Source organism: Physeter macrocephalus, chromosome 12 (genome assembly GCF_002837175.3).
Source record: "Physeter macrocephalus isolate SW-GA chromosome 12, ASM283717v5, whole genome shotgun sequence".
Classification (NCBI taxonomy): domain Eukaryota; kingdom Metazoa; phylum Chordata; class Mammalia; order Artiodactyla; family Physeteridae; genus Physeter; species Physeter macrocephalus.
The window spans coordinates 43,284,176-43,310,096 of NC_041225.1; the positions used below are offsets into that span (position 1 = coordinate 43,284,176).

General features: G+C 42.5%; 2 protein-coding genes across 9 annotated transcripts in view; one reads left to right on the forward strand and one right to left on the reverse strand.

Moving 5' to 3' along the window:
• Positions 1–955: 955 nt before the first annotated feature.
• WDCP (WD repeat and coiled coil containing) lies at positions 956–19,644 on the reverse strand. 3 transcript variants are annotated; one of them, XM_055089063.1, is made up of 5 exons: positions 19,582–19,644; positions 11,284–13,096; positions 5,657–5,774; positions 3,763–3,849; positions 956–1,683 (listed from the first exon to the last, which is right to left on the reverse strand). In XM_055089063.1, the coding sequence occupies exons 2-5, from the start codon at positions 13,075–13,077 to the stop codon at positions 1,469–1,471; spliced, it is 2,214 nt and encodes a 737-aa protein (XP_054945038.1). In that variant the 5' UTR covers positions 13,078–13,096; positions 19,582–19,644; the 3' UTR covers positions 956–1,468. The 3 variants fall into 3 exon arrangements, with proteins under 3 accessions (XP_054945038.1, XP_007114819.1, XP_007114821.1); XM_007114757.4 differs by lacking the exon at positions 956–1,683 and having other exon boundaries at positions 2,447–3,849; XM_007114759.2 differs by lacking the exons at positions 956–1,683; positions 3,763–3,849 and having other exon boundaries at positions 5,663–5,758.
• A 179-nt stretch (positions 19,645–19,823) lies between these two features.
• The window catches only part of FAM228B (family with sequence similarity 228 member B), a 106,387-nt gene continuing 100,289 nt past the window's right edge, over positions 19,824–25,921 (forward strand). The window contains exons 1-3 of one of the 6 annotated variants that reach the window (XM_055089064.1): positions 21,303–21,426; positions 21,994–22,164; positions 24,968–25,011. In XM_055089064.1, the coding sequence (XP_054945039.1) occupies positions 21,390–21,426; positions 21,994–22,164; positions 24,968–25,011 (252 nt within the window). In that variant the 5' untranslated portion in view covers positions 21,303–21,389. Of the gene's footprint in view, positions 19,850–21,289; positions 21,427–21,700; positions 21,784–21,993; positions 22,165–24,963; positions 25,012–25,921 lie in introns of those variants that run through there. The other 5 variants (XM_024118619.3, XM_007114763.2, XM_007114764.4 and 2 more) reach the window with 5 other exon arrangements.

The window sequence follows — 25,921 nt, forward strand, 5'->3', positions numbered from 1 at the left end:
ACATTGTAAATCAAGTATACTTCAATTTAAAAAAGTGACTTCATTAAAATTAACTATGTTTGTTCAATAAAACACACCATCAAGGAAGAGAAAAGACAAGTCACAAACTGGGTGAAGATATTAGCCACATACTAACAACATCTAGAATACATAAAGAATCCCTACAACTTGGTAACATAATATTGTAAATCAACCATACTTCAATTTAAAAAAAGAGAATCCCTACAACTCTACAAGAAAAAGACAGCCCAACAGAAATTTGGGCAAAAGACAAGAACAGGCATTTTGCAAAAGAGAAAACTGGAATGGCCAATAAACACATGAAAGATGCTCAATTTCACTGTTGGTCCAGAAGTAAAAATCTGGTTAAAGGAGAAACCATTTATAATTATTGGAGGGTAATAAATTAAGAACCCTTGAGCCTACAGAGCAATAGGAGCTGTTGGGAATAAAGATTGATATAATCACCTTGGAAAATAACTTGAATTTACATACACCCTGTGCTCCAGCAATTCCATGTCTAGATAAAAGGCCCTAGAGGGACTTTTCAAACACTTGCATCAGGAGACATTTAATAAGAATATTCAAAGCAATATTGTTTATAATCGCAAAAATAGAACCAGGGAACAATCCAAATGTGCACAGCAAGAAAATGGATAAATTGTGGTAAGTTAAAACAATGAAAGCAATAGAACATACACATAACAAGTATGAACCTTAGAAACAACACTGAGTGAAAAAAAAACAGGTTGCAGAAGAGTACATACAATAAAATACCATTGTATAAAGCTCAAAAACATTACATTATCTAGGCCAATGTGTATACGTGATCATGGTGAAACTCCTTTTTAAAAAGAAAGAGGGAATTCCCCGGTGGTTTAATGGTTAGGACTCTGAGCTTTCACTGAGGTGGTTCAATCCGTGGTCAGGGAACTAACATTCTGCAAGCTGCACGGCGGGGCCAAAATAAAATAAAATTAAATTAAATTAAGAATAAAAAATAAAAAGAAAAGAAATGAAGAAATGATAATTTACAACAATCTAGAGATTAGTCACCTCTGGGGTGGAGTCACCTCTATGGAGAAGGATCCAGGAGGGATACACAGGGAGTCTGAATGGTTCCTAGTAACGTTCTGGTTCTTAAATTAGGTGGTAGGTGGTTCACTTTATTATTAAGCCTTCCTACACCTTACATCTATTGCATTTATCAAATAATACCATACAAAATTTTTTAAAATGTGGGCACAAAATAGGATTTATAAATAATGTCTTTATGCAAAATATTCTCAATGTAACATTAAACAATAATTTAAAGAATTTAGCTCTTCTCTCCCTGTTTCCTTCTCTCCCAAAACCAACAAATACTCGATTATCTTCTATGATTCCAATGATTATAAATAGTAAAGGCCAAGGAAACATCTTATGTTTGAGAGTTGTCATGGAATCAGACTTGCTGGAAAACAAAAATTTATGTTCTCGACTGTCCACCAGAAGAAATACAAGACAACGTACACATATGTAAAATCAAGAACATTCCTTTAGGGCTTCCCTGGTAGCGCAGTGGTTGAGAGTCCGCCTGCCGATGCAGGGGACACGTGTTCGTGCCCCGGTCCGGGAAGATCCCACATGCCGCGGAGCGGCTGGGCCCATGAGCCATGGCTGCTGAGCCTGCGCGTCCGGAGCCTGTGGCCCGCAACGGGAGAGGCCACAACAGTGAGAGGCCCGCGTACCAAAAAAAAAAAAAAAAAAAAGAACATTCCTTTATACTATCAACAATCACAAAGCAAACACCATTAAAACATTCACAAAAGCCACAACAACCATTAGTGATTTTATTGAAGACTCATTCACAGGATTCTGACCAGCGAAATGATTATAACATACACCTTGAGTGCGGGACCTACACTGATCTTACTATGGGGTACCCCAGACCCCCTCTTGAGGCTTCACAGTTCTGTGCTTTCACCCCACCCGGACACTTTCTTTGAAAATGAAAGCAGGCCTCAGACTGTCCTCAGCCAATGCTCTCAGGCAACTGATTCCAGACAAGGGGGCTCCACTTCCATTATCCCAGCAGCTCCTCTAATGCATTTCAATAACAAAGTGGGCCCTCGCTTCTTCCCTATCCCAGCTCCACCTTCATAAACTGTAACAGACCAACAGGAGTCCTCAAGGGTACAAAATATTTCTTTCCAGATGATTTTAAAAGAAAGGGTGTGGGCTTCCCTGGTGGCGCAGTGGTTGCGCGTCCGCCTGCCGATGCAGGGGAACCGGGTTCGCACCCCGGTCTGGGAGGATCCCACGTTCCGTGGAGCGGCTGGGCCCGGGCTGCCGAGCCTGTGCGTGCGGAGGCTGTGCTCCGCAACGGGAGAGGCAAAAACAGAGGCAGGCCCGCATACAACAAAAAAAAAAAAAAAAAAAAAAAAAAAAAAAAAAAAGAAAGGGTGAAAAAGATGCACTTAAGCTTTTATGCACCTGAGCTCCTATGGCTGAAACAATTTATCTGCAGATGTCCTCTGACCAGCTACACACTGATCCATTCGTTATGCTGCAGTGACTGAAGCTTATGACTGTCTGAAGGCAGTGAGTAAAGGTGAGTCTAACTGAAGCTGGAATCAGGGCTCCTTCCACTATGCTAAGCTGGCGCTTTAGCCCATAATTATAATAAACTATCTCAGATTCAGTGAAACCTCCAACTTTCTGAAATACTTTCTCTCGCAGATTCTATGCTGGTCTCTAAGACTTGAATCCGGGGGGTGAGGGGAAGAAAAATATCAAAATTAAAGTGACAATTTAAGGGAGTTGATTACTGGGAAAAAAATAGGACATTTTTATGATCCCAACAATGGGGGGGTGGGTAACCTATCAGGGAGAAAATCATGAGTGGCAACAGCACAAATCATGCTGTAGCCCTCACCTATGCTGAGCATTTTACTAGTAACATCAGGACACACTCAAGTGGGGTCCAGAGGGAGTCAAAGCACTTGAAATTTCATTTGAAATTTGCCCAGGGACAGTTTTTAGGAATACCTGGAACTATGTCAGCCAGAATTTTCTAGGGAAGCGAGAGGGTTAGGTTTAAATCCTGGGAGGTCCAGCCAACATGAGAACTACTTTCCGTTCTAGGTAGCCCTGGGAGCAGAAGTCAATCGATTTTTTGTTTTCCTTTGAGCTCTGCTGATTCCTGCTCGTTTGGGGTAAAAAGATAGGCTGCAGCAGATGTTCTCCAGCATTCCTCACACTCAACTTTAAGCCAAGAAAAAGATTTATAACAATGCTAAGGTACCTTTTAAGTGCTTCTAAGGGCTTTAACACTGTTTTGGGCAAGGGACAAAAAAACCTCAGAGAAACCATAAAACACAATCCATATGGCACCATAAAATCGCTTTGCGCCAGGAATTCTGCCCTTAGACAAAACCACACAGTAATGAATACATAAATAACCACTTTCTGAGCCATCTACCAAAGACTGGGCTCTGCTGAGAGTAGGCAATGTCAGCCTCGGGGGAGAGGTGGCCGAGCCAGCCATGGCAAGTTCTTCACCTCCCAGCGACAGTACAAATCCCAGCTGGGGAGCATCCACCTCGGAAAACAGATCTTGCTTGTAATAACCTCATCTGAAAGGCTGTGCAGCAAATATTCTGCAAACAAGTATCAGACTATACTGCCAAAATGGTTAGAACAGCCGGTGGCATCTACGCTTTGGGCAGTATGTCTCTAAAAGACTTCAAGAGACAGGGCCCCTAAAGTCATTTGACCTACCATCTCTTATGACTATTTCTTGTGTGGCTGTGAAAGTTAAGGGGATGAAGCCTTCGCTATCAGCACAGAGAAGGATCCAGTGGGAGTCTGCAAAGTAAAATAAACACATAGGCAATTTAGGATATTCTGTCTTATTCTATAAAGAAAAATATGACAAATACGACTTTTTTGAGGAAAAGAATGTAGTAGTTGATGAACCTGACCATCACAAGACATTACAGAGAATGGGGAGATGGAGGGACCCGGTATAAACTTAAGGTCAGGTTACATGGCAGCAAGGGGATGTTGATGACAGGCATAGCTAAGGGACATGTATTTTCACCCAGGTTAGGCATTAATCACTCAGCGCTATGCATTTGAGCTTGTGTGTGCATGTGTGCACACAGGTGTTAGGGGTGTATGGTGTTCCTAACTTATATATCAATACATGCTGTTAAGCAGTTTCTCCAGAAACTATGTAAAGCTGGGAACAGCTACTCTTTGGAGGAAACTTCTATATTCTTGAGATCCATACCAGCCTCTAGACACCCAAGGAGGCTGAGCTGACTAGAGCTAGACTAGAATGGCCCAGATAATCCTAAATAGTTTGTTCTGGGTTAACCTAGGGCCACTAGCATAATACATACCTGGACTTTCTCTGGTTCTTTCGAGTCTACTGTGTCTCACCTGTTGACCCTGTAATTTCACTTCTAAAAATCTACACTTTCCAAAAACATGTAAAATATGCACAGACGTTTTTATTAGGGTTATTTATGATAATGAAAAATTGGAAACCACCTAAATGTCAAAGAAAACATGGCCAAGTAAAATATGGTATTAAAAGAGTAAATCCTCATCACAAGGAAAAAAGTTTTTTCTATCTATATGAGATGATGGATGTTCACTAACTTACGGTGATAATCATTTCATGATGATTTAAGTCAAATCATTATGTTGTACACTTTAAATTTATACAGTGCTGTATGTCAATTATATCTCAATAAAACTGGAAGGAAAAAAAATATATGGTACGCCCAGGATAGACTACTAACCCAGTAAAAATAACAGTTATGAAGTCATATCATAAATGCATGTGTCAAAATAGAAAAATGCTGATGCTACAATGTTAAGGGGGAAAAGATGAAACAAAATTCTATGTTCAGTGTAGTAGGTGTCCTGAAGACTCAGGCATTAGAAAACCGCCATGCTCTCCATTGGATGGAACACAGGCATGACTCAGTCCCTTGCCACCTAGGAGTATCCTTCATGTCCACAAGTCTGCTGCATATTAAAATGACAATTCCTTCACGAAATATTCTGTGGGAGTTCCCTGGTGGCCTAGTGGCTAGAATTCTGTGGGCTTTCACTGCCATGGCCAGGGTTCAGTCCTTGGTCGGGAAACTGAGATCCTACAAGCTGCATGGCATGGCCAAAAATAAAAAAGAAAACAACGAAGTCTACTGTATAGCACAGAGAACTATATTCAGTGTCCTGTGATAAACCATAGTGGAAAAGAATATTAAAAAGAAAATGTATATATAAAACACCCCCCCACACACACAAAAGAAATATTCTGCAATGCTATGATCTTTACGTTTTAGTGCAGCAAGTATATATGAGGTTTTTATGTTATTTCCTTGCAGCTGTTATATATTGCTTCATAACTCTATTTGGTTTTTTCATGTGTACATTTAGGTTTTCCAGCTAGGTTGTAAGTTCCTTAAGGGTAGAACCCATATTTTCCATGTATTTTGGCACCTATAATAGGCCTGGGCATACAATAGGCAATTAATACTACTTTTTAACTATCTAATGAATCACTGAATGGTTGGTACACTTCATTTTCATTACCAGTGAAAGTTACAAAATAGAGGGAGGGGGTATCAGGTAGAGTCAATTTCTGAATTTTACCTACCATGCAGCATTTCAATAAGAGAGAGGCCAAAAGTCTGCTGGACTGTACTGAGTCTTAGCTTGCCGTTGCAGAGAAGCATGGCTCTTTTTTCTACAACAGGACCTAAAAAATAAGATTTCTTCAAATATAAAAGTAAAAGTTGTTAAACTGATTGCAGAAGCAATGAAGTTAACATTTCCTAAGAATAGAATGTGTAGTTTTAAAAATTCTTATCTATTACCGCTATCAACTAGACTTCAGTTTTAAATAAGGAGCTTTTTGCTGCATCATTTAACACAACTAAAGAATCAGACAAAACACAACCCCTAGTTTCCTTTTGCTCTGTTCTTCCCCAGCGTTATGTCCTTATTGCTAGGAACTGGCTTTCCTAGGACGTGACTAATAACACTATAGGATGATGGATGGCAGTCTGCGAGATAAAATCTCATGGTGAAGAACAACCGCTTGGCTGTTTTAGAAACAGGTGTACCTTGGAGATACTGCAGGTTTGGTTCCAGACCACTGCAATAAAGCTAGTATCACAATAAAGTGAATCACACAAAAGTTTTTGGTTTCCTAATTCATATTTTGTAGTCCATTTAAGTGTACAGATGCGTATGTCTAATAAAATAATGTACATACCTTAATTTAAAAATGCTTTATTGCTAAAAAATGCTAACTATCATCTGACAACGCAGGGTTGCCACAAACCTTCAATCTGTAAAAGACACAATCTCTCTGAAGTGCAATAAAACTAGGTATGCCTGTATAACTAAGAAGTTTTACGTTTTCTTTATTGGGGAAAAAAAATGCCAAGAAAGACTGCCCTAAGTCATGGAGTAGCAGAGGATTTGTATAAGTAAAATAAACAAACTGCGGTAAAAATTCACTTAGCTTAGAAAAAGTTCAAATAACAGTGATTTTTAAATTTTAAAAAGTTATATTAAAAATTAACGCATCTTTGAAAATGTTTGCAAATATCCATAGAGAAAGAAAATATAGAACAATTATAGCTCTAATTTAAGACACATTGAGTCCAAAGATATATCCTTAGAACATAGAATAAAAAATATAACTTCTAATTCTATATTATGAGACAATATCTTCATGTAAGCATTTCTTAAAGTTTTATAAGTTATGTGTCTAACTTATTTTCTTGTTAAAGTTATCACTACTCATTTTCTGACTACTAAGAAAAATAATTTCAACGATAAAAGGTAAACTGTACTCCATTTGTGATAGGATGAACAGCTCAAAAGATGTATGTCTACTATGTAATAACATTTTTTAAAAAATTTATTTATTTTTTTTGCGGTATGCGGGCCTCTCACTGTTGTGGCCTCTCTCGTTGCAGAGCACAGGCTCCGAACGCGCAGGCTCAGCGGCCATGGCTCACGGGCCCAGCCGCTCCGCCTCATGTGGGATCTTCCCGGACCGGGGCACGAACCCGTGTCCCCTGCATCGGCAGGCGGACTCTCAACCACTGCGCCACCAGGGAAGCCCCTGTAATAACATTTTAAAAGATAGCACATGAATAAACTGTAAGGGCCATAAGCAACGAATTATTCATCTTAACTCTTATGAAATGTGGCTTCTGATATTATAGGAGGAAAAACTCTTCATTGCTTTTATTTTGTTTTTCTTTTACTTTTCTCATTAAAAAAGAAATATATGCTCAACATAAAGAAAACAGAAATTTATAATGCAGAAAGTAAAGTCCCCAAAATTCTACCTCCAGAAGTCCTTACTGATAACAGCTTGGCTGAACTAGCTCATTAAAAACTGAGAAACTGAAGAATTGAAAGGCAAAAAACACATTTCTTTATACTTAAAAAAAATGCATTTACAAATATAAATATTTGTAAAAATATTTGTTAAAACGTATATATTGTTTGATGAAATAATCTATTTAGGGACTTCCCTGGTGGCGCAGTAGTTAAGAATCTGCCTGCCAATGCAGGCGACACGGGCTTGAGCCCTGGTCCGGGAAGATCCCACATGCCGCAGAGCAACTAAACCCATGTGCCACAACTACTGAGCTCACATGCCACAACTACCGCAGCCTGTGCACCTAGAGCTGTGCTCTGCAACAAGAGAAGCCGCTGCAACGAGAAGCCTGAGCACCACAATGAAGAGTAGCCCCTGCTCGCCGCAACTAGAGGAAGCCTGTGCGCAGCAATGAAGACCCAACGCAGCCAAAAGTAAATAAATAAATAATCTATTTAAAGAAAAATAAAATCAAACAATTAGACATTATATCTTTTAGATCGACAAAGGTTTTAGTAAATGCATAGAAAAAAATGGAATAAATACTTCCATTACTAACTATACCTGTGGTTTTCTCTAAGGGTTTGGTTATGAAGAATTTTTACTTTCAACATTAAATATTCTTGGGAATTCCCTGTGGTCCAGTGATCAGGACTCTGCGCTTTCACTGCTGAAAGCCCAGGTTCGATCCCTGGTTGGGGAATTAAGATCCCAGAAGCCACGCAGGGTGGCCAACAAAACCAATAAACAAACATTAAATATGCTTATGCTTACATTAAATATGCTTATATTAAAAAAACCAATAAACAAACATTAAATATACTTAAATATGCTTATATTCGTTAAATTTTTTCTTCAATGAGCATACATTACTTTTGTAAGTAGGAAAAAAAATACTATGCATTTGTAAAAAAAATTTAAAAAGCTCTGTGTGCTGATACAGAGAGTTCTTGAGACTATGTAACTAAATGGAAAAAGATGCAGAACATTGTATATAGTATCTTACCTTTTGTGTAACAAAAGGAAAAATAAAAATAAATAGTAAGATCTGCTAATATCTGAATAAAGTAATAAAAATAAAAACGGTTACCTATATGAGGTGAGGGGAACAAGCTGAACAAGGATGGGGTGAAACTAAGACTTCTCAGTATATACCTTTCTATTAAAAGAACGTTTTGGGCTTCCCTGGTGGCGCAGTGGTTGAGAGTCCGCCTGCCGATGCAGGGAGCACGGGTTCGTGCCCCGGTCCGGGAGGATCCCACGTGCCGCGGAGTGGCTGGGCCCGTGAGCCATGGCCGCTGAGCCTGCGCGTCCGGAGCCTGTGCTCCGCAGCGGGAGAGGCCACAGCAGTGAGAGGCCCACGTACCACCAAAAAAAAAAAAAAAAAAAAAAAGGGACGTTTTGTTTTTTAAAGCAAGTAAATGAATTGCCTATTCAAAAAGAGAAATAAAAAGGGAAAAAAGAAAAAATATTTGAAAAGTCATGGAAGGAAAAAAAAATCCAAACTAGATTTCACACTTATAAAGTACTATAATTTTTAAAAATAAAAAATCTGTTTATTGAAAATACACTGAAAATTTCATGTAGTTAATAAAGCCATTTAAATATTTGTTTTGGCTGAAGACAATGTGGGAAAAATCCTCTTCAAAAATCTAGGATTGGGATGTTAAATGTTTATAAATATGTTTCAATTAGTTTTGGTAATAATATAACTAAGATCCCTAATGTGGTTGTGAAATTAATTAAAAAAAATTTTTTATATCAGTGACTTAACTGATTTTTAACTGATTTATTTGTGATTTAACCGGTTTGGGGGACAATTTAGGAATTTGAATAAGAACTAGGTATTAGATGATATTAAGTAATTCTTGTTAATGTTATCAAGTATGATAATGGTACAGTGATAATTAAAGAAAATGTGCTACACTTTAGAACACTATCCCAAAATACTTATGGGTGAAACACCATGATGCTTCTACTTAGAAAAATATTTTAGAAAACAAAAAAAAGAAGCAATTATGGTAAAATGTTAACAACCATGAAATCCAGGTGATAGATATAGATAGGGTTTCATTAGGTATTCTTTCTATATGTTTACAGTTTTTCATAATAAAAAATATATTTTATGTGTTTGAAATTTTTTATACTAAAAAAATTTTAATTCAATTTAAAATTAGTGTTGGTTCTTTTAAAAACCTATGTCCTTGAGTCAGTCAAACAGTAGTTTTATGAAAAAACTAATTAAAATATCTCTTTTGACCATTATTTAAATAGTAATTTACATATTATTTGTTATTGATTTCAATACCAACTTTCTGCAAATATCTTTTAAAACAAAGATATATAAGCCACAGTAATCAAATCAGTGTGGTATTGTTAAAGTTCTAGATAAAGAGACCAGCATTACAGTAGCTGCAGTAAGAAGAATCCAGAATTAGATCTCAGTATATGTAAGTTTATATATGACCAATGTGGTAGATCAAGTTCAGTGGGATAAAGATGGATTTTTAATAATGTTGGTAGCACAACTGGTTATCTAAATTTCAGAAAGTGTTAATAAAGGTTAAAAACTTAAATGTAAAAACAATGTAGTAAAATACTGCAAGAAAATCTAGACTATTACATATATATCAATTTCTAAAATATAAAAAAAGCTCTTGTAAACTGATAACTCAATAGGAAAAAATGAGCAAAACGCAATTCACATTCAATTGGCCAAAAAACATGACAACATACTCAAATTCACTAATAGTAAAGGAAATACAAATTAATAAAACTGAAATACCACTTTGCACTCATCAGATTGGTGAGGAAGTGAGGAAAAGGACAGTCTCATTGGTCGCTGATGGACAGGAAAAGGACAGTCTCATTGGTCGCTGATGGACATGTGATGATGCATTGTTTAGTAAAAAATCTCTGAAAGGCAATCTGTCAACTCTATTAAAAGTAGAAGCATATATATATGTGTGTGTATATATATATATATATATATATATATATATATACGCTTCAAACTTGCACTTCCACTTCTGGGAACCAAGCCAACAGAAATAAAAGTATGAATACAAATAGATACATATGAGAATACTATTGCAGCACCATTTGGAGTGCCTAAGAACTGAAAACAAAGTGAATGTCCATCAGCAAGGGAAAGGCTGAATAAACAGCATATCCCAGCATGAAGTAAAGAATGCAGCATATGATCCCATTTTTGTAAAACAATGACAAAGTCACCACCAACACCCCTGCACCTATATACCTACGTATACAAAGATCTGTGTAAGATTATATGAGTGTGAAGTAAAATATGAAAGGATCCACATTAAGCTGCTAGTTCAGGTGGGTTACAGGGAGGAGGAGCAGGGCCAAGTGTGATGGGAAAGGAAAGTGTTCATGATAAAAACAGATATGGTATGATCCCACTTATATAATATTTTATGTTTGCGTATACAGGCATAAACAGATGCATTAAAAATTTTTAATGACTATAACCTCTCTTATAACAGCATATTATAAGATGCTGTTATAATCTTATGCTGTTATGCTATTATAAGCTCTCTTATAAATAGAAGTGTCTGCAATTGCATAAGGAAAAGGTTTTTGCAATGAAACAGCATGAATTAAAAAATTTTTTTTCTAAACATAGATTGCCAGAATGAGTGCAATCATTCATGTTTTCACACCATGCACATGATAAAATCAAGGTGTATACTGGTATGTGTGCCCATCCAACCAACCTGGAAAGGTATAACAACTTGCCTGAATATAACATGTCCAGATCAGTGAAGTTCAATTAGAATACTACTTCCTCATCAATAAATTTCTCTTGCAGTACCTACTGGCTGCAGGAGCCAGTGGTAGCTCCTCAAAGGAGAAGTTACCTGGCAAGTGATGTGAACATAAGGCACATCCTGAGAGAGTGGATACACTGGAGAGGATTTCTTTCCATTACGCAGAAAGTCTGTGAGTTCAGAAAGACGCTGCTGCACTTCAATCAGGTTCCTAGATAAAATTTCCAGTATCTTAGATAGCTGATAAGTTTCCTTTTCCACTTGTAAGTTAGGAGGTTCCACGGTACTGGTGTGGTCTGGTGTGCTGCTGGGTCCGGGCAGTGTTACCGACTGGTTAACAGGCCCGGCATCTAGAGTTTCTAGGGCTGTGGAGCCATCACAGATACTGGATGGAGGACTTTTGATTTCTTGAATAAGCGTTCTTCCAGGCCTTCCACTTTGACTGCTGCTATTAGCTGTTAACAAAAGCCCTCCGTTTTGGTGGCAAAAATCTGGGGAAAGGCTTTCAATTAGCTTTTTTCTATTTGCTTTATTTAATGGAGTACTGAAAGCAGAGTAACCACTGTGGTTTTCACTCAGTGTCATTGGAGAGTCTTCTTCCAACATAACTTCTCTAACAATCAAACGAATCATATACTGGTCAGACTTTGAAGAAAGAAAAAATGCCGAATCAGTGGATTTCTGTTTTCCTATCAAAATTAACAATAATTTATCTGTCAAGAAACTTATGCCTTTTGGTCTTTCATTACTCTCTAACTGAATTTGCTGGATGTTTGGCATAAATGATGGAATGACAGAATAGATAAAAATTATATTACACGTATTGGAAGCCACTGCGACTACCTGTGCTTTAAGATTAAATGCCATTAGATCAGGAACCAGAATGCCTGGGATGGCGACTTTTCTGTTCTGGGTAACCTCCTTCTCAAAGGTCAAGAGGACCAAGTGTGAAGAATCCAGGCCAGTTCCTGTCAAGCAGTCCTTTTTTCTTAGACAAATAAGAGAACTAGCCTCAGATTTAGATCTGTCAAAGTGTATATGAGTTAGATCCAGAGGATCAGAAAGGGATGAAGAAAAGGGAGAAACTAGTGTTTCAGAATTTGTTTCAGAGGAAACTTCGTCAATAACTGGTAAAGTATACAGACAAGTGCCTTCGCTACTAGGGGTAACTTCAAAGGTTCCAGATGCATTTAAGCCACAAATCTTATCTAGTGGAAGCTCAGTGGCTATAGCGACCTGTGAGTCCACAGTGGCTCCGATTGAGCGCACGTAGCTGTCCAAATCAAACACTGGGCGGAAAGAGCACCTGTGAAGAGTCTTCTGAGCACTGTCCCAAATATAAGAATGCACGCTGCTGCCTACTGCCACCACCAGCCTCTGGCCATCCTGGGTCCAACATGCACAGTGAATGAGGCCTTGGGTGCTGATGTCCACTTTGACCTGGGAACTGTCCCAGTAAACATTATGGAAAACGGAGACATCCTGTGCAGTCAACACAGTCAGGACAGCACTTTTTGGGTGCCACACACAGCCCTGGGGAAGGATAGGGAGTGACTGTCTAATCTCACAGGTCTGAGACATCAGCCATTTGCTTGTCTCCGTAGTGCTAGGACACAGCTGCCATACAATGACATGCTTCTTGTGCTGGACAGCAAGCAGAGCAGGTGTGGCAGCTGTACCAGGTGGGGCCCAGGACACCCCATACACATGTTCAAATTGTCCAATGACCGCTGAGTCCCCAAACTTGGCCTCTCCACCGTGAAGGTGTAAATCGGTCAGGACTACCTGATTCCCATCAGTCCAGGCAAGCCCATGAATTGGGTGTATTGCTTGATACAACGCATTCAGTCCAGTCCTGAGAAGTTTTCCTTTTCCCAACTCCATCCTTTCTGATAAAGGTTATCTGAAATAATTAGGAAGTTATACCATGAGAATATAGTCAGACAAATTCAGGATGTAGTACATTCTACAAGACAACTGGCTTAGCCCTTTCACAGGTCATTATTGTGAGAGGATAAAAGGATGGGAGGAATTTGACAGATTAAAAGACTGCCTGGCAGTGCTGAGAAATTATTTTTCCCACAAAATAAGGTCAAACTTTTGAAACCTAATGAATAAAATGTTTTAGTAAAATTTTAATAATGGGGATGAAATTTCAGATTTTGTTATTGTTCCACAGGTTCATTCTATGACTGCCTCTGTGGAATACTGGTTTTTTGTTTTTTTAATTTTTAAAAATTCATTTTATTTATTTATAGGCTGCATTGGGTCTTTGTTGCTGTGCGTGGGCCCTCTCTAGTTGTGGCGAGCGGGGGCCACCCCTCATTGCGGTGTGCAGGCTTCTCATTGTGGTGGCTTCTCTTGCTGTAGAGCACGGGCTCTAGGTGCATGGGCTTCAGTAGTTGTGGAATGTGGGCTCAGTAGTTGTGGCCTGCAGGCTCTAGATCCCAGGCTCAGTAGTTGTGGCACACGGGCTTAGTTGCTCAGTAGTTGTGGCGCATGGGCTTAGCTGCTCCATGGCATGTGGGATCTTCCCGGACGAGGGATCGAACCTGTGTCCCCTGCATCGGCAGGTGGATTCTCAACCACTGCGCCACAAGGGAAGCCATACTGGTTTTTAACAGTTGGCTATTTATGCAGCTAAACGTATATTTGGGGCACCTCTAGTTCAAACTTCCCTGATCACAGAATTGGGATACTAAAAATCAGCAATATAGGCAAAATAGCAATGCTTATGGTAGCAGTTTTTGGTTCAAAATTCCGAGCCACTCATAAGAAATCAGGTAAGCAAAAAGTGCTTACTAACCCTGTGTCTCTTTAAGTTACTGTAATCACAGTTTCTTACTGTAGCCTCACTATGATACTATGATGAATTAGAAAGAGCCAATAAAATATGCAAGATGCACATAAGGCCAGAAATGAGTCAACTCATCATGGAGTCGATCAATACTATAGATGGCTGTCTCTAGTCCTTCTGTAAACAGAGTATGTAACAATTACATATATAATAAGGTCATAAGTGTGCATAAAGATTAAAATCTTGTAAAGTTAAATGCCAAAACCTAATTACAAAATGCAGCATATTATTTGAAAGAGTAATAATTTTTATTGCAATTAAGGATCCAAGATATTTTAAAAGACCCTCATTTTTAAGGCTTTCAAATAACTTTATTTCATGTATATTTTTCTTTTAGATTGCTTACATCTGACTCTTGTTAGTATGCTTTATTTCATTTCCTTCCTAACACTGTTGCAAAAGGCAACACTTAAACTCCCGTTTGTCACCAGTTTAAAATATGGTAGAGCCTTACTAACTTCCATCAATTTCGATGGTAAAATTTTGGGGTTAGCCTTTCTGTGAAATGTGAGACATGTCAAAACTGAGGAAATCAGGATGACATTGTTATTGAATATGCAAAAACAGACCATATTCTATAAATACACCCAGATACTACCTGAATTTGCTGCGCAAATTAGAAGGAAAGGAAGGGAATAAACATGTCCAGTATGTGCCACACATGGTGCTGGTCACCTAGAATCCGATACAACCCTTGTAACAGTCCTGTGAGGGTAGCACTGTTATTCTTAGGTGAGAGACAACAGATCTGAAGCTCTAAAAAGTTAAGAAACTTGCCCTTCATATCTTATAACAAAACACCTTCCAGACAAGATTAAAGATCCAAATGTGTAAAACAAAAATTAAGAGATTTAAAAGAAAGACTTGGCTTCCCTGGTGGCGCAGTGGTTGAGAGTCTGCCTGCCGATGCAGGGGACACGGGTTCGTGCCCCGGTCCGGGAAGATCCCACATGCCGCGGAGCGGCTGGGCCCGTGAGCCATGGCCGCTGAGCCTGCGCATCCCGAGCCTGTGCTCCGCAAAGGGAGAGGCCACAGCAGTGAGAGGCCCGCATACCGCCAAAAAAAAAAAAAAAGAATCTGCCTGCCAATGCAGGGCACAGGGGTTCGAGCCCTGGTCCAGGAAGATCCCACACGCTGGGGAGCAACTAAGCCCGTGCCTCACAACTACTAAGCCTGTGCTCTAGAGCCCGTGAGCCACAACTACTGAGACCACGTGCCACAACTACTGAAGCTTGCGTGCCTAGAGCCTGTGCTCTGCAACAAGAGAAGTCACCACAATGAGATGCCCGTGCACAACAACAAAGAGTAGCCCCCGCTCGCTGCAACTAGGGAAAGCCCCCGCACAGCAACGAAGACCCAACGCAGCCAAAAATAAATTAATTAATTAAAAGTTCTTATAAGCCAGTTAAAACGACAAAATTTTAAGTGGTCAAAGAATATCAACAGGCAATTTACAAAACAATTATGATGATCAATAAACATATCCTAAATGTTTAATCTTATTAGTTATCAAAGAATTGTCTAAACTTGCAGTGTCCATTTCTTCACCACTCATTCTCTTCTTAACCCACCCCAAATTGACTCCATTCCCAACTCTTCTCCAAAACAACTCTCACCAACCCACCAGTGCTATCCACGTCACTGAATCCGAAGGACATTTTTCAACCTTGTTTTATTGTACTTAGTAAATGTCAAAGACAGAACTTGAGAAGCTGCCTTCAGACTCTAAATCCAAAGAAATGTATTCTTCACCAACTGGAGGATTTGCTTTTAACTTATCTGCAAATTTTTTCTCATTCCTCTTTGCTAGCTTCATCCCTACTCTTAGAATCTTTTACTAAGAGGGAATGGTCTGTTATACTTCTTACACCTGAGGTCAGGTTAAGTGGTTCTACAGTGGCTTGCTAAATGGAAAAATATGTCTTCCAACATTACTAATGAAGGAAACTGCCATCTCAAACCCATTGGTCTTGTATAAGATAATATATGTTTTTCCCTAATATCTACTTATGCACTTTTTAAAAAAAGACTTTTATTGATAAATAATGCATGATACATTTTCCTGGAAGAGAAAATTCCTAACGGGCCAATTACATCAAAAGCAATTTATATGATATGTTTTAGGCCACCCAAGTTAGTCTAATGTCATTGAGGGTGTGTATGGCTAGGGTTAGCACAGTGTAAGGATTTGTAAATAAAGGAAAAACAAACTTGATAACAAAGTTACTGAGATTTTTTAGAAGAATTAATTTTAATATTTTCATCTTTACTAACAAGAAGAAATTTGGTAAAAAACTAAAAATAGAGTTACCATATGATCCTGCAATCCCACTCCTGGGCATATATCCAAAGAAAACTCTAATTCAAAAGGACACATGCAACTCAATGTTCACTGCAGCACTGTTTACAATAGCGAAGACGTGGAAGCAACGTAAATGCCCATCGACAGATGAATGGATAAAGATGTGGTACATATATACAATGGAGTATTAGCCATAAAAAAGAATGAAATAATGCCTCTGCAACAATATGGATGGACCTAGAGATTATCATACTAAGTAAGGTAAGCGAGACAGAAAAACACAGATATATGATATCACTTATATGTGGAATCTAAAAAAAAAAAGATAGAAATGAGTTTATCTACAAAACGGAAATAGACCCACAGACGCAGAAACTTATGGTTACCAAAGGGGAAAGGATGGGGTGGGGGGTGGGGTTTAAATTAGGAGGTTAGGATTAACGTATATATACTATTATATATATTGATGTAAGATGTTATGGAAGGGATTCCCTGGTGGCGCAGTGGTTAAGAATCCGCCTGCCAATACAGGGGACACGGGTTCAACCCCTGGTCCGGGAAGGTCCCACATGCCGCGGAGCAATTAAGCCCGTGTGCCACAACTCCTGAGCCTGCGCTCTAGAGCCCGCGAGCCACAACTCCTGAGCCCACGTGCCACAACTACTGAAGCCCGCACGCCTAGAGCCCGTGCTCCGCAACGAGAAGCCACCACAATGAGAAACCCGCGCACCGCAATGAAGAGTAGCCCCCGCTCGCTGCAACTGGAGAAAGCCCGTGCGCAGCAACGAAGAACCAACACAGCCAAAAAAAAAAAAAAAAGGTGTTTATGGAAAAACCCGAACGTTTTGGCCAACCCAATAAAATATATAACCAACAATGACCTGTGTAGCACAGGGAACTATACTCTATATTCTGTAATAACCTATAAAGGAAAAGAATCTGAAAAAATATATATATATAATATATATATATATACTGAATCACTGTGCTGTACACCTGAAACTAACACAACATTGTAAATCAAATATACTTCAATAAAATTAAATTAAAAAATAAAAATTATGAAAAATTTCCTCAAAAACCCAATGATAATTACAAAAATCTCTTCCAATCCTTTCTACTCCCATTATTAGTCAGGGTCCTGACCACCTCTTCCTTTGTAGTAGGGTAGGACAGGAAGTCCTCTTCATTTCAGTCTCTTCTTTCCCACAGAGCCTGGACTCTGTGTGTTGGGTAGAATTATCTTGCGAAAAGTCACAGCTCTGGTAATTTTGCATTTCTGCTCAAATACCTTTGATGAGTCTCCAGTCTGTGTATATAAAAGTTCTTCCAAAATGTTTAAGCAAAGCATTGAAGGCCTTAAATTATCTTATATTGCTATACCTTTCCAACCTTATATCCCTGATCATAAAGGCCCTGCTGAATAATTTGGAATTTAGAGGAACCAGCACACATTCATGCAACAATGTGCAGAATGGACCTGAGAAACTAGGAAGCTGACAAGTTTAATAATGGGCCATGGAATAGTTTGAATGTCAGGATGAGAAAGTGAGCCAAGTTTGTAGCTACTTCAGTAGAGAAAGAGGGCCAGATTCAAGAGATATTTCTAAGGCAGATAAAATCGATATCAAGTAGGGTAAGTGGTGAGGAAGAAAGGAGAATTAAGGATAACATGCAAATTTTTAGCTTGGGAAATTGCTGAACCATTAATCAGAGATAAAGAAGACAGAGAATGCTTCCAAGGTAAGAACAGTGTGTAGTGTGTGATAAGTTTAGTATTAGATATGCTTCATTTAAGATGTTTATAGGGTAGCACTGCACCTCAGGCAGTCAGAGGTAAGGATTTGGGAGTCACTGTTATAGAGTTGGTAGTTAAAAGATCAGAGAGCCAAGAGGACAAAGGCTGAAATGACCTTCTGGTGCTCCCCAATTATTTTGTATGTTTTAAAATATTTACAATTTGCCCGAAGCTAACTGTATACCTGTTGGTCTCTCAACCCTCAGACTATAAGATTTCTCAAATCAGGAGCCCTGGTTGTTTTAGGAAGAGAAAAGCTGACTATATTAATTCAGGGGAGAGGTGGTCAGAACCAGGATCTGGTGCTCAGTCTATGGCCATTTAATTCTTGTTTTTAATCTTCTTTAAATACAACTCATAGTAAGAATCAAGGGGCTCAGGTGAAATGGAGCACTTCTAGTAGGTTTAAACAGTTACATATTCCCCAACTTGTTTTTCTAAATTTATTGTGTTTTCACTATAAAATAATTCCAAGTTCTTTACACTTATTACTGTTTTTTTGGTTTTTTAAATTTTTTATTTTTTTGGCTGCATTGTGTATTCGTTGCTGCACACGGGCTTTCTTTAGTTGCGGCTAGCGGGGGTACTCTTTGTTGCGGTGTGCGGGCTGCTCATTGCGGTGGTTTCTCTTGTTGCGGAGCACAGGCTCCAGTAGTTGTGGCTTGCAGGCTCTAAAGCACAGGCTCAGTAGTTGTGGTGCACAGGCTTAGCTGCTCTGCAGCATGTGGGATCTTCCCGGATCAGGGATCGAACCCGCGTCACCTGCATTGGCAGGCGGATTCTTAACCACTGTGCCACCAGGGAAGCCCTTATTATTGTTTTAAATTAGCACACAAGAAAGGTCAAAAGGACCTAGAGATTGTCATACTGAGTGAAGTAAGTTAGAGAAAGACAAATCCCCATATGATATCGCTTATATGTTGGATCTTAAAAAATGGTACAAATGAACTAACTTATTTACAAAACAGAAATAGAGTCACAGATGTAGAAAACAAACATGGTTATCAGAGAGGAAAGGGGGGAGGGGATTTTTAGAAGCCACTTAATATTCACTTTTCCTCACTGTTGAGGAAGTTCCATAATTTTTCCTTACTGGTGAGATACTTTATCCTTTTATAAATAACGCTGGGATAAAGGTGTTTATGCATAAAGCATGTTTTTCATTTTGAATGGCTTCCTTAGGATATATTCCCAGAAGTTTCACTCGTGAGTCACAGGGAATATACTCTCTGGTTTAAACCCACCCCCCGCTCGTCCGCATCAGCCAGCCCTCGCACGCGGCTCCCCACCATTCTCTCCATCCTCTCCGCACACTTGTGACACGTCCTCTTCTCCCCCCTCCCCCAAAGTGCCTGTCCTTCCACCTCCCTCCCCGCCCACCTACAGCCTCCCCACAACAGCCAGGCCGGGAAGCAGTGGAAACAAAAATACCTTTGGTCTCACTGCCCCACCGAAAATCAGTCTCCCCGGGGCCGTACCTGCTCACAGACCGCGGATCCGAAGCCCTGAGCGGGGACCGGAAGCATCGGCTCCCAGGCCCCTGATAGGTCAGCGGTGGCTGGGGAAGCTCGGCAGTGACCCTTGCCTATTGGCTATTGCTTGTGTCCCATTATGAGACGGTATTTCCCATTGGCTAATAAGCTCGGACTTTGCCGCACAGACCTCTGGGAGTTGTATTCCCCGTGAAACGCCACCGAAGGTAAGCCTGCTACAATTTCTCCCTTGAAAGGTATAGCGCCTTCCCCCACTTCTCATCGGTTCTCTTAGTCTAAGAAGGAGTCCGGGAGCCCTAGAGTCAACACGGCTTCTTAACCTTTTTAGGGGTGCGGGGGTTGTTGGGGGAAGTAGTCGAGGACCTCTAAAATAAGACAAAATCTCCTCAGAAAAATGTTCTTTTCCGTACACAAAATACTGAAGCCGTTCCATGGACCTGTGCTAATTACAAACCGTTATTCTACACTTACCCCAAAAGTGCCTGACCATGGCCACAGTTCAAGAAGCTAGTGCGTCACTAGGCTTAAGACAGGCTATACCCCTGGGAGACTCTGGGCCACGCCTTGGGGCCGCGCATGGGGAATTTCAGATCCTGACCCTCACAGTACAGGTGAGCATCATGTTTCTTGAACACACAGCCAACCCTCCTTCAGCGATGCTGATAACCTGAAGTTTCTGCCCCAACCATCTGGGAGAGAAGGAGAAGAACACCTCTAGGGCCCACTCTTCTTTGCTCAGGCTTTTCTCCCCATGCCTATCTTCCAGCACCATAGCTGGAATAATCATAGCTTCATATCAATTTTTGCAACAATGCATGAAGAATGAGAAAAAGAGAGAGAAAGTCCCATTCATTTTTCAAACAAATGTTACCTTCTCCAAAAAATACCTTTCCAGATTCTTATGTCTCCTTTGGGTGGAGGTGAAGGGTCTGGTAGAACTCATTCATTCATTCATTTCTCCCACAACTTAAATCACTCCATGCCGTAACTGTTTGTGTCCCTGCCCATCACAGATTCAGTTCCTCTAGGACAGCAATTCTGTCTTAATTCAGCCGGTATCCCCAGGGTACAGTTCTCTGCCTTGAAAGGTGGGAGTCCACCTGTGCGTACGTCAGAACTACGCAGGATGGAGAACAGTGGTTTAGGGGGGGTGGGGGAGAGTCAGTAATTACTGGCTTCTCCTCCACCCCCCGCCCCCACCCCTCAGCTTGCCCCTGCAGATTCGGACAGCCTAGCTGGGGTGGGTACCTCTCTGGTGCTTCCATGACGCTCTGAATGCTATGCCAGTGAACGCAGTTAATGAAAGTGTTGGTTTAGTTGCCGGCCTTCTCCTCCAAGTCTGTGAGACCGAGTTGACCGGCCCCCCTCACCCCAGCTTAACACAAAGTAGGTGCTAGATAAATATGTGTTGAACGGATGGATGGATGAATGGATGGATAGATGGGTGGGTGGATGCACGAGTGTCTGCATGCCTCCCGCAATAGCCTGGTCAAGCTCCCGAGCAGCCGCGTCAGGGTCCCTTCCCCCGAGCCCCGCCCCGGTCGACCCCACCTTTCCGCGCCGCTCCGCCCCGCCGCCCCCTTCCCGGTGGCCCCTCCCCGCGCAGGTCCCGACTCCAGCCGCACCTCCTCCGACTCTGCAGTGGCGGCGGGGTGGCGAGCCGGAGTGCCAGCGGGCCAGGGCCGGAGCCGAGCCGGGGTCGGGGAAACAGCGGGGACCCTCGGAGGCGGGGCCAGTGGGACCGCGATGGGCGTGGAGATCGAGACCATCTCCCCGGGAGACGGTACCGGGTGGCGGAGCCGGGGGAGGAGGAGGGGTCTCGGGGCGGAGCCCGGCGGGCGGGGGTCCGATTCCGAGGTGGCGCGGAGGGTGCTGAACAGGGAGAGCTGGCCTAGGATGGGGGAGGCGGGAGAAGACCCTAGATGGGACCGTTGGATGTCTAGCACACATCCTTCGCCATGCCCTTACGCGCCTGCTCACCTAGAGGAACGAAGGCGGCGGCTGGGAGGCTGGGGTCTGCGGCCCGCCACCGCCCCGGGGGCCTCGGGCTGCCGCTGCCCGCGGCTGGAACCGCTCGATTATCCGGTACTCCTGATTTGCTAGGGCCGTGTGATTTGCTCCGCTTTCCCTGCCCTGCTGGGTGAGCTCTGGAAACAGGGGAAAGGACATGCTTTGGGGTCTCTTCTGCTCGGGGCAGCCCCCTTCTAACGCGCCCGCCTCCCGGCCTCCGGTTGGGCGGCCCCCTGCGATCTGGGCGTTGAGACGCTGTAGGGACCGAGCCAGTCTGAGAATGATGGAGCGCTTCTTCCACTGCCTCTGCATCTTGCTTTATCCTCCCTGCCCCACTCAGCCTCTCCGGCCATCCTGTCCACTCCCATGGCTTTCATTATGGGCTGCAAACAGATGGTCTCCAAACTTAAGCCTCCAGCCCAGGCCTCCAATCTGAGTTCCAGGTGGTCCATTTATCCAGCTGCTGCTCAGCCTCTATCTGGACCTCCCACGGATCCCTCAAAGTCGGCAAGTCCAAAACAGAACTCGTGCTCCTGGTCTTCCCCACTCCCTAGCACTCCTCTGTGCTCCCTTGTTTCCTGCCTCAGGACTGGCACCAGTCACTTTCCCAAGCCAGACTTTACAGACATCACCCTTCTGTAATTGAGTTTGGATGTGCCAGGAGTAGCTATTTCTTTATTTCTTAAACCAACCTTAATTCAGACTGGAGCCCTCATTTCTGCAGGATTTGACAGGCAAACTGCATGTCAGACATTATTGACACTCCCCCACCCCCAGGAAATTGGAGGGACTCTTGGTTCTTGGCCACCCTCCTTATTGAAAAGCAGTGGTCCCTAGAAGTCCCAGCCACAGCCTTGGATCACCCACGGGCTACAGGCTTCTTCACCCACGGGCTACAGGCTTCTTTTTCCATGCTGGGAACCATGGTGCTGCGTCCCAGGAAGCATCTCCCTGAGGCCTTTTTACCCCCCGGGGCACTGCCATAGAGTTCTGCCAGTGGCCTCCAGGCCTCTTCTCCTTTCCCTGGTTCAAAGAAGCCTTTAGAGTTTTCTCTCCTTACCCTCCCTCCCTGGCTAGACAAGGGGCATTTTCTCTTGAAGGGGGATCAGATTTTTAGGGAAAGCCTGGAGGAACTTTGGCCTTCTGCTTTCAGCTCAGTCTAAACCCCTGAGTCAAGAAAGCACAAAAGGGCCAGCTACCATGCTATAACCCAGAGGGGGAAATGTACCAATTAATATTTCAATGACTACGCTGCAGTGCTGGGGATGCCTGCCTTGGTGGAGCCCACACCAAATCCTGCCAAGTTCTTCTGCTGAATATCTCTAAGGCTCCATCTCCTCAGCCCCTGCCCTAGTTTCGGCCACCATCATCTCTCACCTGGGTTTCTGCACAGTCTCTAAACTGGTCTCCCCACCTCCATTCTCACCTCCTGGCCTTCCATCTGGCCTCCCACCTCACCCCCACCATTTTCCCCACCACAGCCTGAGCACTCTTTAAAATGCATATTTGACCATGCCCCTCCCTGGGCATAAAATGTTTTAATTAATTTTACTTTTTCTCCAGGCAGACAGTGATACAGCCTCCTGTTACCTTCCACGCTAGAGCCTCATCTCTTACTACCAGTACCTACCCCCACCACCAACTTTTCCTCCGGCTTTATCGAGCTGTCTGCCAATTGTTAAACACACCAGTCATTCTGCAAATATTTATTGAGCATATACTGTGTGCTAGACTACTGCTCGATTTGAAGCCTTTGAACATGTGGTTCACTCTTCCCAAATTATCTCCCTTACTTCCTTGGTAAACTACTCATCTTTTAAGACCCAGTTTAACCATTATCTCCTCTCTGATACTTTCCCTGCTGCTCAGTCAGTCAGGTGCTCCCTCCCAAGGGCCCCCATCTAAATGTTGGCTCAGCTGTTAGCCCTCACAAGGCTTTAAATCCCACTCAAATTTATACCTCCAGTGCGGACTCTCCATCTGTCTACTTGTAGTACAAATTCACATGTCTAAGAGGCATCTTAAGATTGCCACCTGCACAAATCTGTTCCTCATCAGTCTTCCCCATCTCAGGAATCAGCTCCTCCATCCTTCTAGTCGCCCAAACCTAAAACCCAAGCATCGTGGTGGTTTTCTCCTTCTCTCTCATCCTGGACCCCATCTCCACGCCATTAGCATGCCCTGTCAGCTCCCAAGTATATTTCCAATCTATTTTACTCTCTTCTCTGCTGCCAACCACTTTAATTCAAGCCACCATTGATTTTCTGTCTGGATTATTGCAACAGGCGCCTAACTGTCCATCCCACACACAGCAGCCAGAATGATCTTATAAAATCTTAATTCAGATTATGTCATTCTCTTGCTTAAAACCTCCAGTGCCTTCCTGTTGCACTTAGAATTAAATCCAGCTCTGCAAGGCCCTGTATGATCTGGCTCTTTCCCACTTGTCTCCACTTCCTTCCCTTCTTCCCAGTCATTCTAGGCTCCTTACTGTTTTGTAAATGCACTGATCCTTTTCTGCCTCACAGTTTGTGCGCTTGCTGCACCGTCTTCCTGCAGTGCTTTTCCCAGCGTATTGCTCATCCTTCAAGTCTCAGCTGAAATGTCATCTTCTCTGAAAGTCTGTCCTGGACCACCCATTCTAAAATGGCCTGTCCCACTGTATCTCTCTGTAATTTATCATTGTGTTTATTTTCTGTAGATAACTTATCACAATCGATATTGTCTTCTTTATCTGAGTATTGTTTGTCTCCCTCCATTAGAATGTAAACCCCAAAAGAGTAGGGATCTTGTTTGTATAATTCACTGGTGTATCCCGAGATCAGGCCCAGGCCTTGCACACAGCAGGTATTCAGTAAATATTTGTGAATGATTGTGTTTATTCATCCTTGTGCACAGTCATCACCCTGCATGATAATCTGTTATTTATGTGTCTGTTTCCCTAACCTCATTGTGAGTTCATAGATTGCTCTGTGTCTCTGGAATCTAGTCCAGGCCTGGCAGAGAGTAGGCTGTCAGAAAGGTGCGTGGAATGGATGAAGGAAAGTAAAAAGAGCAATCAAAGAAAGGAAAAGGACCAGGAGAGAGTAGAGTTGTGGAACCCAAGGAAATAAAGTTCAAATCAAGGCCAGAGAAGTAAAGTGACTAATCCGGCTCGTACAAAGCACAGAGTCAGAACTGGAACCATGGGCATCTCCATGGTATGGAGGGGAATGTGGGCCAGAGCTCTTGGTCGCAATCACACCTGAAATGTCCCAGGCGACTATCTCCAATGCACTGTTCATTCATCTATCCTCATGTCTCCTTGCAGGAAGGACATTCCCCAAGAAGGGCCAGACGTGTGTGGTGCACTACACAGGTAGGCTTCACTCCCTGAGCCCTCATCCGGACCTGCCCCTCCCCAGGCAGGTCTCTCCTCTGACACTCCTCTCCAGAGGTATCAGCTCCCCCAGACCAGGCCCAGAGCCCAAGGCAGCCAAGTCTCCCTCTGACCAGCTATCCCCAACTCCTCCCAGCCAGCCTTGAGGGAATGAGAAAGGGGGCTTGCAAGGTTAACCCCTGCCCTCCTATACCACCTCCATTCCCCTTCTGTCTGTTGCATGCAGGGTGGAGCGCTGGCCCTCCGGCTGCTGTCCAATACTTGGAAATTCCTCTTACAGCTCTGAGAGCCCTGACCCTCCCTGCAGACTCCCTTTTCATCCTACAGTGTTATTAGAACAGAGGAGGTCAGCTTCCTGAGAATTCCCTTTCTTTTTTCAGAAACAGACTATTCAATTCAGCCTACTGTTATTGATCACCCACTGTGTGTGAGATGCTGTGCTGAGCAGCAGGGGCACAAAAATGAAACAAGAGGATCCCTACCTTCATTAGGCTGGGGGCGGGGGGGAGGGCAGGAAGTCAACTGGAGGCTCTGACGCAGTGCGAGGCGCGGGTGGCAGTGGCTATGTCAGGGTGCTGTGCGGCCAGAGCAGGCCCCGCCTCTGCTGAGCCCTCTTGGATGATCTGCACTGGAAGGCCAGGTGGGCTGAGATCCTCAGGACCGCTGGTGGGAAGGTTACAAGCAGATGTTTGTTCCGGGGGTTGAGTGCTCTGCCTTGTGACCTGCTTCCCAACGTGGCAAACTTGGTGACAGCCACTTAGCAGACAGCAAGGCCAGTTTAATTCCTAGGACATAGTCAGATGGGGCTTTTTTTTTTTTTTTTTTTTTTTTTTGCGGTACGCGGGCCTCTCACTGTTGTGGCCTCTCCCGTTGCGGAGCACAGGCTCCG

Excerpts from the sequence above, each read along its gene's own strand:
- WDCP (XM_055089063.1), bottom strand. The coding sequence starts at position 13,077 with ATGGAGTTGGGAAAAGGAAAACTTCTCAGGACTGGACTGAATGCGTTG. Across the intron at positions 5,775-11,283 it reads ATGTTCACATCACTTGCCAG|AAATCTTATTTTTTAGGTCC; the intron begins GTAACTTCTCCT and ends TTATATTTGAAG. Across the intron at positions 3,850-5,656 it reads TCTTATTGAAATGCTGCATG|ACTCCCACTGGATCCTTCTC; the intron begins GTAGGTAAAATT and ends TTTACTTTGCAG.